The sequence below is a fragment of the Medicago sativa genome, chromosome 7, assembly GCF_051527215.1.
Source record: "Medicago sativa cultivar Bolivia chromosome 7, Bolivia_mono, whole genome shotgun sequence".
Lineage (NCBI taxonomy): Eukaryota > Viridiplantae > Streptophyta > Magnoliopsida > Fabales > Fabaceae > Medicago > Medicago sativa.
Genome location: NC_140755.1, coordinates 45360349 through 45375415, shown reverse-complemented (window position 1 = coordinate 45375415; position 15067 = coordinate 45360349). Strand labels below are relative to the sequence as shown.

At 30.1% G+C, this 15067-nt stretch overlaps 2 protein-coding genes across 2 annotated transcripts; one reads left to right on the top strand and one right to left on the bottom strand.

Annotated features, from left to right (window-relative positions):
• Positions 1 to 2699: 2699 nt before the first annotated feature.
• Positions 2700 to 14403, bottom strand: LOC146906159 (lysine histidine transporter 1-like). The gene is made up of 8 exons (XM_085722740.1): positions 14283 to 14403; positions 5796 to 5953; positions 4651 to 5034; positions 4101 to 4494; positions 3886 to 3991; positions 3687 to 3778; positions 3532 to 3600; positions 2700 to 3121 (listed from the first exon to the last, which is right to left on the bottom strand). Exons 1-8 carry the CDS (start codon positions 14310 to 14312, stop codon positions 3023 to 3025), a joined length of 1332 nt encoding a protein of 443 aa, XP_085578866.1. The 5' UTR covers positions 14313 to 14403; the 3' UTR covers positions 2700 to 3022.
• LOC146906160 (uncharacterized) lies at positions 8330 to 11748 on the top strand. The gene is made up of 5 exons (XM_085722741.1): positions 8330 to 8982; positions 9161 to 9254; positions 9550 to 9613; positions 9699 to 9857; positions 9965 to 11748. Exons 2-5 carry the CDS (start codon positions 9246 to 9248, stop codon positions 10126 to 10128), a joined length of 396 nt encoding a protein of 131 aa, XP_085578867.1. The 5' UTR covers positions 8330 to 8982; positions 9161 to 9245; the 3' UTR covers positions 10129 to 11748.
• Positions 14404 to 15067: the final 664 nt, after the last annotated feature.

Below are 15067 nucleotides of genomic sequence, written 5' to 3'. Positions count from 1 at the left end.
TTAAAAGAAAATAACAATAATAAAATAAAAGAGCCTTGGGATTATTGGTTCATCATAACAACGAATCATTCACAAACAAACCCTTAAACTTATAACTTTACGTTAGTCCTAATTTCTAAAGACAAGTTTCTCTTTAGCGTATCAAAGCTTCTCTCGAAGTCAGTGAGTGTGTTCCTCCAACAACCACACCTATTCTCATGGGTGATTGCCTTTGGAACCCTTGAAGCTCGAAACTTTATATGTCTCAAGGTTTGCTAGACTATTCTCATGTTTCGCAATCCTTGTCTAAATTCACTTGTTCGAATATCAAAGCTCCGCGTTCGCTTTATAAATTGATATTTGAGATGATGAATTAACAATTATCAAACCCTCCGTGTTCGCTTCCACAGTTTGATAATGGTTAATTCATGTTAAAACGGTGAATTTAGATTAGAAATTAGGGTTACATAGAATTAAGGTTTAAGGCTTGGTTTGATTCGGATTACGTCATTAGACTTATCCAACAATCCCAAGACAAGAAGAATCTACTCACTAACGTTCATTGTAGACATAGAGGAGAAGAAGAAGAAGAATATAAAATAAAATAACAATAAAGTAAAGGTGGACTTTTATTCCAAGAACAAAAGATGACTATTTGTGATAGCTAGCTACTCTATTTATAGTCTTATGTTCGACTTAAAATCTAAGCAACTACATGGGCTTTTCGGTAAAACTAAAACAGAGTAGCTTAATTCCTAAGGAAAAGCATCAAAAGGCAAATTGGGGATGTGTCAAGCTTCCATTGGTTGATTTCATATTTTTGTATCAAATCTTCATATTTTGGTGAAGGATCTTCAAATTCTTTGCACAAGATATTTATATATGAGATCTTTATATTTTTGGCATGAATCAGCTCCAATTCTCCTTTCTTTTGATCCAAGACTCAATCTATCAAATATTAATTCCTGAAATATAATAATATGCAAATGAAGTAAAATAGCTCTAAAAGGAAATAATATTAAAATAAAATAAACTTAAATCTAAATAAAAAGGACTTAAATATTATATTAAAACTAGCTAATTATTGACTCATCACAAATGCCTACTATAGTTTATTCTATTTATGTAATACTCAATGTATGATTATTATGGACCTAATTCACAAGTTACTTCCCAAAAATAAAGTTTTAAATTGAGTTCGTATCCAACTAGAACAAAGGGGGAACCTTTGTTAACCAAAATTTTATCTTAGCTTTCTTGGCAAGCATACTTAACAAATGCCTACTATAGTTCATTTTATTGATGTAATACTCATTGTATGATGATTATGAACTTAATTAACAAGTCACATCTCTAAAATAAAGTTTTAAATTGAGTTCATATCCAACTAGAAAAAGGGGGATCCTTTGTTGACCAAAATTTTATCTTACCTTTTATTGACATGCATACTTGGAAAATGTCTACTATTGTTCATTCTATTGATTTAATAGTCATTGTATGATGATTATGAACCTAATTAACAAGTTACTTAACTAAAATAAAGTTTTAAATTGAGTTCGTATCCAACTAGAAAAAAGGAGGAACATTTGTTGACCAAAATTTTATCTTACTTTTTTTGCCATGCATACTTGGCAAATGCATACTATTGTTCATTCTATTGACGTAATACTCATTGTATGATGATTATGGACATAATTAACAAGTTACATCCCTAAAATAAAGTTTAAATTGAGCTCGTATCCGACAAGAACAAAGGCGGAACCTTTGTTGACCAAAATTTTATCTTACATTTTTTTAGCTTGGATACTTGAAAAATTGTTACTATAGTTCATTCTATTGATGTTATACTCATTGTATGATGATTATAAACCTAATTTACAAGTTACTTTACTAAAATAAAGTTTGAAATTGAGTTCGTCTACAACTAGAATAAAGGAGGAACCTTTGTTGACCAAAATTTTATCTTATCTTTTTTGGTTTGAATACTTGGTAAATGCATACTATTGTTTATTCTATTGATGTAATACTCATTGTATGATGATTATGGACCTAATTAACAAGTTACTTCCCTAAAATAAAGTTTTAAATTGAGTTCGTATCCGACTAGAACAAATGGGGAACCTTTGTTGACCAAAATTCTATCTTACCTTTCTTAGCACGCATATTTGGAAAATACCTACTATAGTTCATTCTATTGATGTAATACTCATTTTATAAATATTCATAATTTTGTTTTTAGTCCCTGTGACATTTTCCTTTAGCATTTTAGGGACCAAAAATGCTGACGTAAAATTTTTACAGGGACTAAAAATGTTGATGGAAAATTTTACTAGGACTAAATATGCTGACGAAATTTTTTATAGAGATTAAAAAGTGCGATTTTATTTTGTAGGGACTAAAATTGAAATGCTGAATATTTATAGGGACCATTTACTTAATTAACCCTTAATAAAATGCATCATTGTTCTTGATTATGTAAAAAAATTGTTCTTGATTATGTGAAAAAAGAAGTTTGTATATTATAGTATTACACACTCTTTCTCCTTGTCTAAAGCCATAAAGAAACTCTAATATTCATGATGTCTTTGCAAGCCGGTCACTATTGTTTGGAAACAGATCTCGCATAATTACTTAGATATACCTCATAAATTTAACTTTGACGCCTTTTTATTCACCAAATAAGAAAATACAATTTGTAGTAATCGCCAAGGAACATTTAGTTTATGTGTAAAAAAATAGATAATTAAAAATAAAAACTGTATATATCACAAAAACATAATAGGTAATTATAACATACAAGAAGTTCACTAAAACAATTAAACAAGGGAAAGAAATATACATTGAGAGTTGAAATAAAAAAGACGAAAATTCCCTTTACTTTGTTGCAGCTACTTTTTCTCCACCAATAAGCATGTTATGGATGTTCCATAGACAAATATTACTATTTCACATTAGATAATAACCAATTTCTTTCATACAATTCGATTTCTTTCGTGCATTTGCGTACCTAAAGTTGCCATCATTTTTTATGTGGAGAATTAGTTTAAGAATAGAAATCATAATTCTTCGCATTAAGGATGATTGACCTCAATCCTCCAATAGGTGATAAAAGCATCAAACATAAGCCAAGCACAATGCAAACCTATATTATCAATGAAAAAAAGATTAAACCAGGTTCTTATTAAAAAATAAAATAAAATAAAACAAGTATTAAAAAAAAGTGTTAATTAAATTTTTAGTCCCTATAAATATTCGCAGTTCTGTTAGTCCCTACAAAATAAAATAACACTTTTTAGTCTCTGTGACATTTTCCTTAAACATTTTAGGGACCAAAAATGTTGATGGAAATTTTTGACAAGGACTAAAAATGCTGATAGAAAATTTTTATAGGGACTAAAAATGCTGATGAAAAAATTTATAAGGACTAAAAAGTGATTTTATTTTGTAAGGATAAAAAACAAAATTCTGAATATTTATAGGGACTATTTACTTAATTAACCCTTAAAAAAATACGATTTAATGAAGAATATTTAAAATGAAAATCAAACTTACATAGTTACACCACCAAGACAAGCTGAATCTCCTTGGCTTGTATATTGCAAGCCACATTATGCATGGTAGCTGAAAATTTAAACGAACCATTAATTGAAGTTGTTTTATCATAAGAACTCATACTAGATCAAAGTTCACTAATGTTGTTAGCTTACAAAGTATGTTGTTGGAGCAAAAGCAAATCCACCAAAAAATCCTAGTAGACCACCGAAAAACGGAAAAGTAATAGCAATGAACATTGTGAACGCTGGAATCATAAAAAATTATATGTCAATTTATATTGGAGATTAAAAAAAATGAAATGAACTAAAAGTAATATATCAACTTAATTTTTTTAAAAATGCTTATACTTACCCACATACACATTTCGTACAATAAAACGCAACATTGTGGTAGGCTTGAAATTCAACTTCTTTACCATCACTGTTTCAATCATGTCAAATACTGGCATTGCATAGATCTACATTTACAAAAGAGAGTGATCAATCTTAGTAAAATATTAAGTTTTTATAAAAAAAGAAGGGTCAATTAAAAATTGAAAGTTTTTGAACTTTGAAATTGAGTTTCACCTGGTAGCTTCCAATAACATGGATAACAACAAACATGTTAGCCATTGCAATAAGCCAGTTTGGTTTCTCTAAAGTCATGAGAATGTTGTCATCAACACTATTTCCAAACATCCAATAACCAATGAGAGCAACTGGAAAGTAGCACAAAGCTACAACTATATAGGCTACAATCACTCCTCTCCACATAGGACCCTTAGATGGTTTTTCCGGTGTAGATGGAATTGTTGCTTGGATTTCTAACACCACGTTGTGTCCAGCATAAGCAAAAGCCACATCTCCAAGGGCATTGAAGAAACCAAAGACAGTTCCTGGGGTAGTCGTAGCTTTGTAACCATAATCAACATTTTCTATAACACCTTTATGAGCAGAAGCTGCCCAAGCAATTGTAGAGTAACTGCGGAGAAACATCATTGTCAAATTTAACATGTGAAAATTATGTTTTCTTATGATTAAAGAAATGAAGATTCATCGTATAGAGAGAAAAATTCTTTAGCATTCATATTGATTGATTAAAGACGGTAAATGGAGTTAACAAATGAATGGTACGTACCTTAACGACATGATAGCGGCGGCTAAAGAGACACCAGAAATAGAGTTCAAGTTAGGGAGGTGAGACAAGACAAAGTGAACGGAGGCGAAAATCATTATAAAGTAAGTCAATTTGATTTTTTTGCAGTCGGAACAAACAGTATCATGAAACTTCTGCAAAGATTTTCCTCCAGTTACCATGTAGACAATGTTAACACCAACTTCAACAATAAGTTGTTGTGGCACAACAATATAGAGACCCAACTTTTCACCAAAAGCATATTGACCCAGTTCATGATATCTATCAAAACGTTTTCCGGGTACCATTTCATGCATCTCAACCATTTGCCATAACGTGTATAATGTGATGAACCATGAGAGGACTAATACTGTTACTCCAGGACCCCTGAAAACACATTGTAAATTCCAACTCAACAAATACACAATTGATAGTCAAATATGTTGTTCTTTTTTTAGTCGACGACAATAAATAACAATTTTTGAGATTCATTGGACATAAAATATAGGGTTAAATATGTTTTTGGTCCCTATAAAATATATCAACTTTTCGTTTTAGTCCATCTAAATTTTTCCTTCAACTTTTAGTTCCTATAAAATTTTCCATCTTCATTTTTTGTTCCTCTTTAAAGTAAACTCATATGTAGAATTCATATTTTTGAATAAAATTTTGCAGAAAAATTCATAATATTATAAGAATCTCTCCTAAACAAAATTAGAATTTTTTAACAAAACATGAATTTAATATGAATTTTTATATTTTTTATGGTTAAAAATTCATATTTAATTTATATTTTGTTAAAAAATTCTAATTTTTTGGGGAATTTTTTATTACAATATTCTACATATTTCTTCACAATTTCATTAAAAAATACAAAAATTAACTTAAAAATAAGGTCAAAAAGTAGTGATTGAAAATTTTATAGGGACTAAAAGTTAAAGGAAAATTTTAGAGGGATTAAAACGAAAAATTGGTATATTTATAGGGACTAAAAACATTTTTTTTTAGAGATGGGACCAAAAACATATTTAACCCTAAAATATATGAAAATGTATTGAAGTCACCTAATGAGGAGTCATGCGTTAAATGTGTTAAATTTCTGCTTAATCTTTGCAAAGTAAAAGTAGAAAATGCAAGTAAAAATATACCATCCAAGTTGCGCCATGGCATAAGGGAGACTAAGAACACCAGCTCCAACCATGGCAGTAACATTGTGGAATGCAGAATACCACCATTTTGCATTTCTTGACGAACTAATTGGAAGCCAGTCATCAATTGCTTTTTGCCTCTTTAATTTTTCATCAATCTGTTTCAATAAATAAAATCAGTGACCCGAAAAATAAAAAATCAAAACGAATTTTTTTTCCAAATGAATTTCTTATGTCCTTTTTTATTGGTTTGATAACAGTTTTGGCCCGCGAAGTTGCGATTTTCACCCCTTACAAAATAAAATACAATCCAGCTTCCTAAGTATCGCTTTTGGTCCCAGACCAATTTTGACCAAGTCAATGCTGACGTGGACGCCATGTGTGTAATTTTTTTATTTTTTTAATTATTAAAAAAATAAAAAAATAAAAATTTAAAAAATTACACAGACCACGTTAACATTGACTTGGTCAAAATTGGTCTGAGACCAAAACTGCAAAAGGGGCAGTACTTAGAGGGCCGGATTGTATTTTACTTTGTTAGAGGGCAAAAATCGCAATTTTTTGATTCTTAAGAGGCCAAAACAGCTATTAAGTTTTTTCATTTGATAGGTACTAAAGGCGTTTTTGAGTAGCTGCTTCTGACTTTAAAAAAAAAATAAAAAATTAGTTGCTTCTAATAGCTCCCAAACTTCATGGAAAGTGATAACAAAAGTTGTAGTTGCATACCAAGTGCATGTCTTTATCTTAGCCTGACTTTTATGCATGGCTCGAGTTTGACTAAGTACAACTGTGATTTTTTTTTTAGCTAGAGGATATATATCCCCTTAAAAAAAAAAAACTTATATGTACTTTAACAGGCTGAGAATACAAATTTGAAAAAGTTTAACAGCACATTTTTTATTGGCTAGGTATTATCAAATTTATGGGATCAACCTAGTATATATTCAGACCTAAGATGGATTTTAAAGTGAGACCTATTTTATTTTATTTTTTGACAAAAGAGGTCTATTTATATTAATAGTAATATTTTATAAAAATTAATACATTTTTATATAAATATTATTAAGTTTTTTTTGGATGTTTTTTTTATAGAATCAAGCATCTAAATTGGTGTATATTTTCTCTTAAAAAAATTTAATTTCATAAATTTCTTTAAATAATTCATCAATAATAATCTATCTATAGAATTATAGATGCCCAGTCTTAACCATGTGCTTGAGAGGGGATGGGAACATGCGTATATTCACATCAAACTAAGGGAACCGGAGTATCCGTAAATACTTCTATATTCTATTTTTTTTTGAAGAATATTATCTTATTTACTAAAGCTTAACCCGTAAAGCTAACCCTAAACCTAATTTTTCCCCCCATTTTTTCATCCACTTTTCTAAGCCATTGGATCTTGCGCATTTAGACGTCATTCAATTTTAGCCATTGATCATATTATATTTATCTCTTCTATTTTCCGAAACAACTATTTCGTATTTATCTCTTCTATTTTCCGAAACAACTATTTCATATTTATCTCTAATTATAATTTTGGTCATATCCGAAATTTGTTATCAATTCACTTAAATCCGAAATTTGTTTTCCTATAGTTTTGGCCATCCGAATCCTTATTTATTAATTAACCTAACAAATTTCCCTTTCAAAAAAAAAAATTAACCTAACAAATTTCATTCGTATCCTCCTTTTTTTTTTTTGAAACAAATATTTTCTACAATTTTACGATTGCAATTTAACATAACAAATTCAATCTAAAAAATTGCATCGCACAAATTTTATTCTTATCCTCTTGCCTTTTTTTTTATGAAGCAAATATTTTGGTTATATATACGAAGCCCTAAACCTGTTTCTCTCAATCTTATATCTTATATCTTATTTACTAAAGCTTAACCCGTAAAGCTAACCCTAAACCTAATTTTTTTTCCCCCATTTTTTCATCCACTTTTCTAAGCCATTGGATCTTGCGCATTTAGACGCCATTCAATTTTAGCCATTGATCATATTATATTTATCTCTTCTATTTTCCGAAACAACTATTTCGTATTTATCTCTTCTATTTTCCGAAACAACTATTTCATATTTATCTCTAATTATAATTTTGGTCATATCCGAAATTTGTTATCAATTCACTTAAATCCGAAATTTGTTTTCCTATAGTTTTGGCCATCCGAATCCTTATTTATTAATTAACCTAACAAATTTCCCTTTCAAAAAAAAATAAAAAATTAACCTAACAAATTTCATTCGTATCCTCCTTTTTTTTTTTTTTGAAACAAATATTTTCTACACTTTTACGATTGCAATTTAACATAACAAATTCCATCTAAAAAAATGCATCGCACAAATTTTATTCTTATCCTCTTGCCTTTTTTTTATGAAGCAAATATTTTGGTTATATATACGAAGCCCTAAACCTGTTTCTTTCAATCTTATATCTTATATATCTTATATATATAATAAAGTTTAACCCCTAAAGCTATTTCTAACCCTAATATTTTCCCCCCATTTCTCCCTCTACTTTTCTGAACCATTGGATCTTACACATTTAGGCGCCATTCAATTTTAGCCATTGGTCATCTTACTTAATTAATGTCAGCCGAATTCTGTTATCAAGTTTGCTATAATTTTGGCCAGACGAATTTTGTTACGAAGTTTGCTATAATTTTGCCATATTTCCATCTCTTTAGTTGTGAAGCAACGCATCACACGATCCATAAAAGTAGAACTATATTTGCTTGCATTCACTAAACTATCTACCAATATCACTAAAACTATATTTGCTTGCGGTTCACCTCTTCGAATCTCTTCTCCCGATTCTGCCAACTTCGGATTCATGAAATTGCTCCGTCATCATTTTTAGGTCAGTTTTCAATTCTTCTTATCTTAAGCTAATAATATTCCTTATGCATTTCTCATCAATTTTTGTCACTCTAATAACTTTCACTAACACGCCTGCGATTATAGTTGAATTCGATGAAATCTCACTCAATTGTTTTGATTATTATTATTTTTTCTAATTATTTTGTTGATTTTTGTTTGTTCTGCGAGAACTGTAAATGGCATCGAAACAAGTAGCTAAATAGAAACGATTGGGATCGATTGGAGCAAGAAATGTGTGAATGGGTCGTCCTCTTCAACAACTTCGTCATCTAAACATTGTCGGCGTCGGCGTCAATGCGAAGTAAGCCACAATTTTATCATGAAAATGTGCCTTTGGATTCTCAAAAAACCAAAGAGAATATAACTATGACTATTCAGTTTTGTTCTTTAAAGTATGTGATTGTAAATTTTGTTATTGTGTTGTGCGATAGCTGTTGATGTTAATTTGATTGATGTGTGATATATTATTTGTGTGACAGTCAGAGGGAAATTCGTGGCAAAGAGATTGCTGGTATACAGATGGAGATACTATAGTGAGAAACGAGTATAATCCGTCTATAACTTATGCTTACGGTAAAAAATAGCAAAGCTCATATTTGTTAATAGGTTTTTTGCTGTTTAATTTTTTTCATTTGGTATTTAGGTTGAAGTATTGAGTAATATTTCAAAGGTCATACATTATAGTTTTGAGATTTGGGTTAGAGATTCAAAGCTCTGTATGTCATCAAATTAAGATGGCAACATAGGGAGAAATATTTCAAAGGAAGATTTTACATTAAGCCATTTAGCATTGATCGCACCATCGCCCTTCTTATTTGTATTTACCTTAGAGTTGGTGGTTACAAATGATTTGTATTTCAATGGTCAGGAATTAATGTGCCAAAATCGCATAGGTTCTGGTTTAGGATTTCCATTGAGTGATATAACAAGTGGTAAGCATAGCTTTCACTAATCATGGTAATTATGCTTCTCCTTTTTAAGGTTCAAGGAACTGGCACTAAGGATGTATTTTTTCAGTGTTCAAACGCAGCAGTTGTAGCATAGAGTCTTCTAAGCTTCTTGGACCTGGAAAACATGTTTTATCAAATGCAAAGCTTCAGAGAAACCTCACCATATCTTGCCCTTATGCAGACTCTACTGAGAATATTGAAGGTTGCAGTAAACCAAACAACTCGGGTTAGCAGATTACGGTTACGGACCTTTAAGCAATTTTAATTTTTGGCAGAGTTATACTTCTATTTTTTGACATTCTTTCTTATATATTATTAATTTATCACATATAGGCCATGGTTCAGGCGTGGACAATGGAGTTTTAGCCAAAAATCCGGTTGTTGGTGATTTTATTAAAGAGACAGTGGTATCCGACATTAATTTCATGCAAAAGAGTTCAGGTCGAAACATACATTATTTGCGAAGACTTTTTGCAGCATTGATGGTCTCTGATTAGCTGTCCAGACCAGAGGTTGTTTGGAATAACACTTCGCCTAATCTAATTGATGATAATTTGCACAAACAAAGACGTGTACTTGGTGCGCATGGTAAGCCTGATTGTTAAAACTGTAGTGTTTTTTTTATAGGTTAAATTTACTTCTCTGTCTGGATAGCTAATCTGAATATATCACTTATTTGTTTATGGCCGGTTAATTTAGAGGGCGAAACTTATGCATCGACATTGTACTACATGCTTAATTCGTATTGCAAACCTGTGTGTAGGAAGATTAGATACTAGCCAGCATGAATTACACTATATTTCATGTACTAATATACTCAAACAAATTTGTAGTTTGTTGGTGTATAGTTTACAATCTGAGTTACACTATATTTTGGCCAATTTTTCTGCGCCTACTATTTAGTTATCAAGGGAACTCTAATTTTGCTCAATTTTAGTTATTCTCATTGATGTCGCAACTCTAAGCCTATTATTTAGTTATCAAAGGATACAAAGACACAGCTGTAATGCGTATTCAATGCACATTAGTTGTTATCACTTGCACCTTTATTTGTATGTATCAGCTCCCTGTATATATCTAAGGTACTCATCTCTTTACTTGCAGTAGCTTGGAAACGAAAAACAAAGGTTATACATGGTGATTTTTGATTTGAAAGTATGGCCAACACTTACACTCCGCTCTTATAGCTGTTACTAGAGGAAAGAGAGATTTTAAGATGAAAGTTAGAGTAGCTCATATTTGGTGTATACCAACAAAGAAAATAATTAAAAATATCAAATAAATCGATTGCCTTCTCATAAGGTAATATTATGCTATGAAATTTCATATTGTGTTCTATATTTAATATGATATGATGTTCATATCAGAGACACTTATGTTTTCGTGGTGTTTAGGTTTTTCAATAGTGATGTATCAACATTTTGTTTTTTGTAAGTTGTAACCATCCTGTCGTATGCTTCATTATCCATAGGTTAAGTGCACTTTAGTTGGATTCTACATAATTATTTTTTGATGGATTGAGATGAGACTTATTTTGGAATAGCTTCTTTTTGTGATTTTAAACAATGGATTCATGCTCAACAACTTTTTTTTGTGAGATTGTATATATTTTTAGCATAAGTGGTGAACTAATATTCGGGGATTCAAAATACTTATATGTTGCTCTAATTTCCATGCCGTACGTTATTTTCATTCATACTCTTGATGGTTTAGCAGATACATGGACGACAAACAACAATTGCATCAGTATTAGGAGGTGAGAATTCGTACTCATTCGAGAAGAAATTGTTTTCGTTCAGAGCAGTTTGCCAAAGATGTTCAGGAGTTTTGGGCAAATTATTCATCAGTAGCAGTCTACGAGTATGTCTTGAATGGAGCAGCCAAATCCCACGCCCAGTTTTGTATCAGTCTCTGTTATTGTTTCCTAGCAGTAATTGGCACTATTGTGATTCTGTGTTTGTTATTTTTAGAGATATTGAGGTCCTGTTTTTGTTATTTTAAGAGTAGACATGTTTTTGTGGAGAGAGCTGGAATGAAGTGTCACATTTTTTTTCCTGCATCTTTTAACATGTCAGTCTATTCTTTATCGAATAAATTAATTAGTTTGGGGATCGTCATGTTGTCAGTCTCTCTTAATTGGTCTGCATATTGGATCTTTACAGTATTTTGAAGTTTTCCATTTGTAGTGCTTTGGATTGTTTTGTATATAACCCTAGATTATGAGGTTGTGGAAGGCAATTGGTTTAGTATTTTTAAGTCATCCAAAGGAATATTTTGTAGGGTTTAGATGTGAATTTGTTGAGGCTTCGTTAATAGTAAGTTGATCGAGTTATATTCATAGTATGATGCCTTCTCTAAGCTTACTATGATACTATTATTCATTTTTAAAATTGCTTTGCGTGTCACTATAAGTCATTGAGGATTTGATATCATGTAAATAATAAAGTAAATCCTAACACATTCCACATAAGAATGAAGATATTGGTTACAGTTGGAATCTTATAAGTCATTGAGGCATGTTGATCTTATTGGTTACATGTGTTGGAATGATTAACGAGTAACAACTTGCAAATTTACTTTTAAGTTTCAAGTTTTGTAAACCCTACCATGTTTTGAATATCTTATTTGAAGTGACGGAAAATGATTAAGTTTTGTTAACTATTCAATATAAGTTTCTTTAGGTATCGCGCTTAAAATTTGTGGCTGCATCATTCTAAATAGCAATTTTCTAAAATATATTAATGTCTCTCTTTGTTCAAGCCTCAAACTCTAACGATGTCAATTTAATATGAATTGTGTAATACATCATAATCATCATGTGAACTATTCGATTCCCCTAAAAAAAAAATATATATTCAATTACATTTTAGTTATCCGGTAAAACTTATTCATGACTTTTTTTGGTTGGTTTGACCCGTGCGATGCACGGGTCGATGTTCTAGTTATGCATAAATATAGATCTGTGATATTTAACTAGAAAACATCCAAATATCTCATCAAAAAAAAAAAATCCAAATATAATAATTCAAACAAAAGGTTAAATAGATGACACGTTACATTGACACAAACACACTCCCTCCAACCAAAATTATAAGTTACTTTGTGAAATTTTTTTATCCCAAATTAAAAGTTACTTTGTAAATAGTTATTTTTTCTATTATACCTTTAACTATTTATTACTCTCTCTTCTTTTAAATTTTTAATTACATTTCTCATTACGTGTGAAGCAAACGTCCTATAATTTAAGACAAAGGGGGTATGTTCTAGTTTTGGATCATTATTATATTTATGAAATGTATGAAATTAAGTGTGTCCAATTAATGGTAACTATTAGTATATATTATTATAATTATTATTAGGTAAATAATAATTATTTTTGTTACGTCATTTCACGTCAACCAAAGGATAAGAGGAGGGCATCACGTGCCATTGGTTTTCTTGATCGTTAAATTTAATCTAGTTAGGCTAACCCTGGTTAATTTAATGGTGATGATAGTTAGACAACTCATTCACTTCATCTACAATTTAGGTGAATCTCACATTCTCACCTTCAAGGCACAAAATAAAGAGAAAGAGAGGAAAAATCTATAGATAGAGAAGGGTGTGGATTGGGTAAATGAGATGTCTACCATCTTTTATTTTAATTTAATTTATTTTTATCGATGAAGTCGTGGTTAATTACTATTTACAATTTACTTCACCCGTCTCAAATTATAAGTTGTTTAGTACATTTCATATGTATTAAAAAATATAATGTATTTTTTTGAAATATAATTAAATATTTAATAAAAATAATTAGTTTTGTATTAAAAAAATTATTATGAATTTTTTTATAAAATTATCTTTAATAAATGATATGAGAAAAATAAATTAAAGAAATAAAAAAATATGCAAATAAAACTATAATAAAAAAAATTAATATTAATATTTTATTGTTAGTGTAAAACGATACTCCCTCCGTCCTATATTAGATGATCTAGTTGACTCTGACACACATATCAATGCATATTTTTTTATCTTTAATATCTTTAATTGTCTATTTGAAAAAATTATGAAAATTTAATATTTTGAAAATATTTATCGAGATAAATCCAACAACATCTTATATAATATTATTTATATTTGTATATTAGTAGAAAAATAAGGTCAAAATATGTCAGATTGTCAGGTCAAAAGTGTAAAATGTCAAACAGATCATCTAATATGGGACGGAGAGAGTATATAATTTAGAGGGATGAGTACAACTTTAGACAAGCATGGGTGACACAAATCTAACGGGTATGTGCGTGTCTTTCAAGTTTCTATTTAAAGCCCTATCACGGGTCTCTCGTAGACTCATGAAAAGTTCTATTTTCCCAACCACTTAAGAGGTTAGGATATAGGAAAAGGATGGGGTAAAGAAACATACTCCTATATCCTCAGCAAAACAGAAGAAAAATAATTAAAGAAAGAAGTTGTCTTGTTTATTATTTTATTTTTTCCATATAAATTGTACATATGCAGATTTGAAGAAATCAAAACAGAGCATATGAAACACAAATGCAAATAAAAAAACTAACATGGTTTTAAAAATTGTTGGAACATAAACAAAAAAAAAAATCATGTCTTATTAAATAAGGAAAAAATAAGGAGAGAGGACAGAGACACTTACATCTGTGGGTGCGGGTGCTTGAGTTTCCATAGTAACTAGAGAAAGAATTGGTATGAAAAATAAGGCTCTTTGAGCTTTGTGAAACGCAAAACCGTCTCTGTTTAGTGTGGAATTTGGCCTTGCTGGTATATCACCGCTAGTCTACTTATATATACTTAACAAGTCAAATGTCAACGTATTTATCATTACATGAGAGAGAGAATAGGAGAACTATTGGACGATGGTAGAAGACTTTTTTTTACCTTAAGAAAAACTTATTTTTTTAAACATAAAAAAGAAATATTTTAATTATTAGGGAAATCCATTGTAGTACAATTTACAATAATAGGAAAATTCTCTTTAAAAATATAGGAAAATTCTCAAACAACACATAATTGGGTTTGGTGAGAGCTAATCTAGTCAAATACTACTAATAGATAATCCAATTATAAGATTTTTAACATGTTGAACAAAGATTTTTCTAGATCTGACTTAAAGTCAAGAGGCTTTCCTTTTATCTTTTTTCTTCTTCTCAAATTTTTTTCCATCTTTCTCTGATCTTCACTTACTTATATCGTTTCATCTGTTTCGATGAATCATACACTTTTTTGTGTGAATCGATTCGTAAAAGTATCACGAACTGGTACGTAAATACGCGGTATGTAGTATGTCAAGTGAACTGCCTTAATAGTTGTTCAGGTGTTGCTTGTCTTTAAATGGCCAAACAAGTCTTTGGAATCAATGAGGATCCAGAGAATGGAAATGATGGAGAAATTCTAATTGTCTTCATAATTGCCACAATTTTT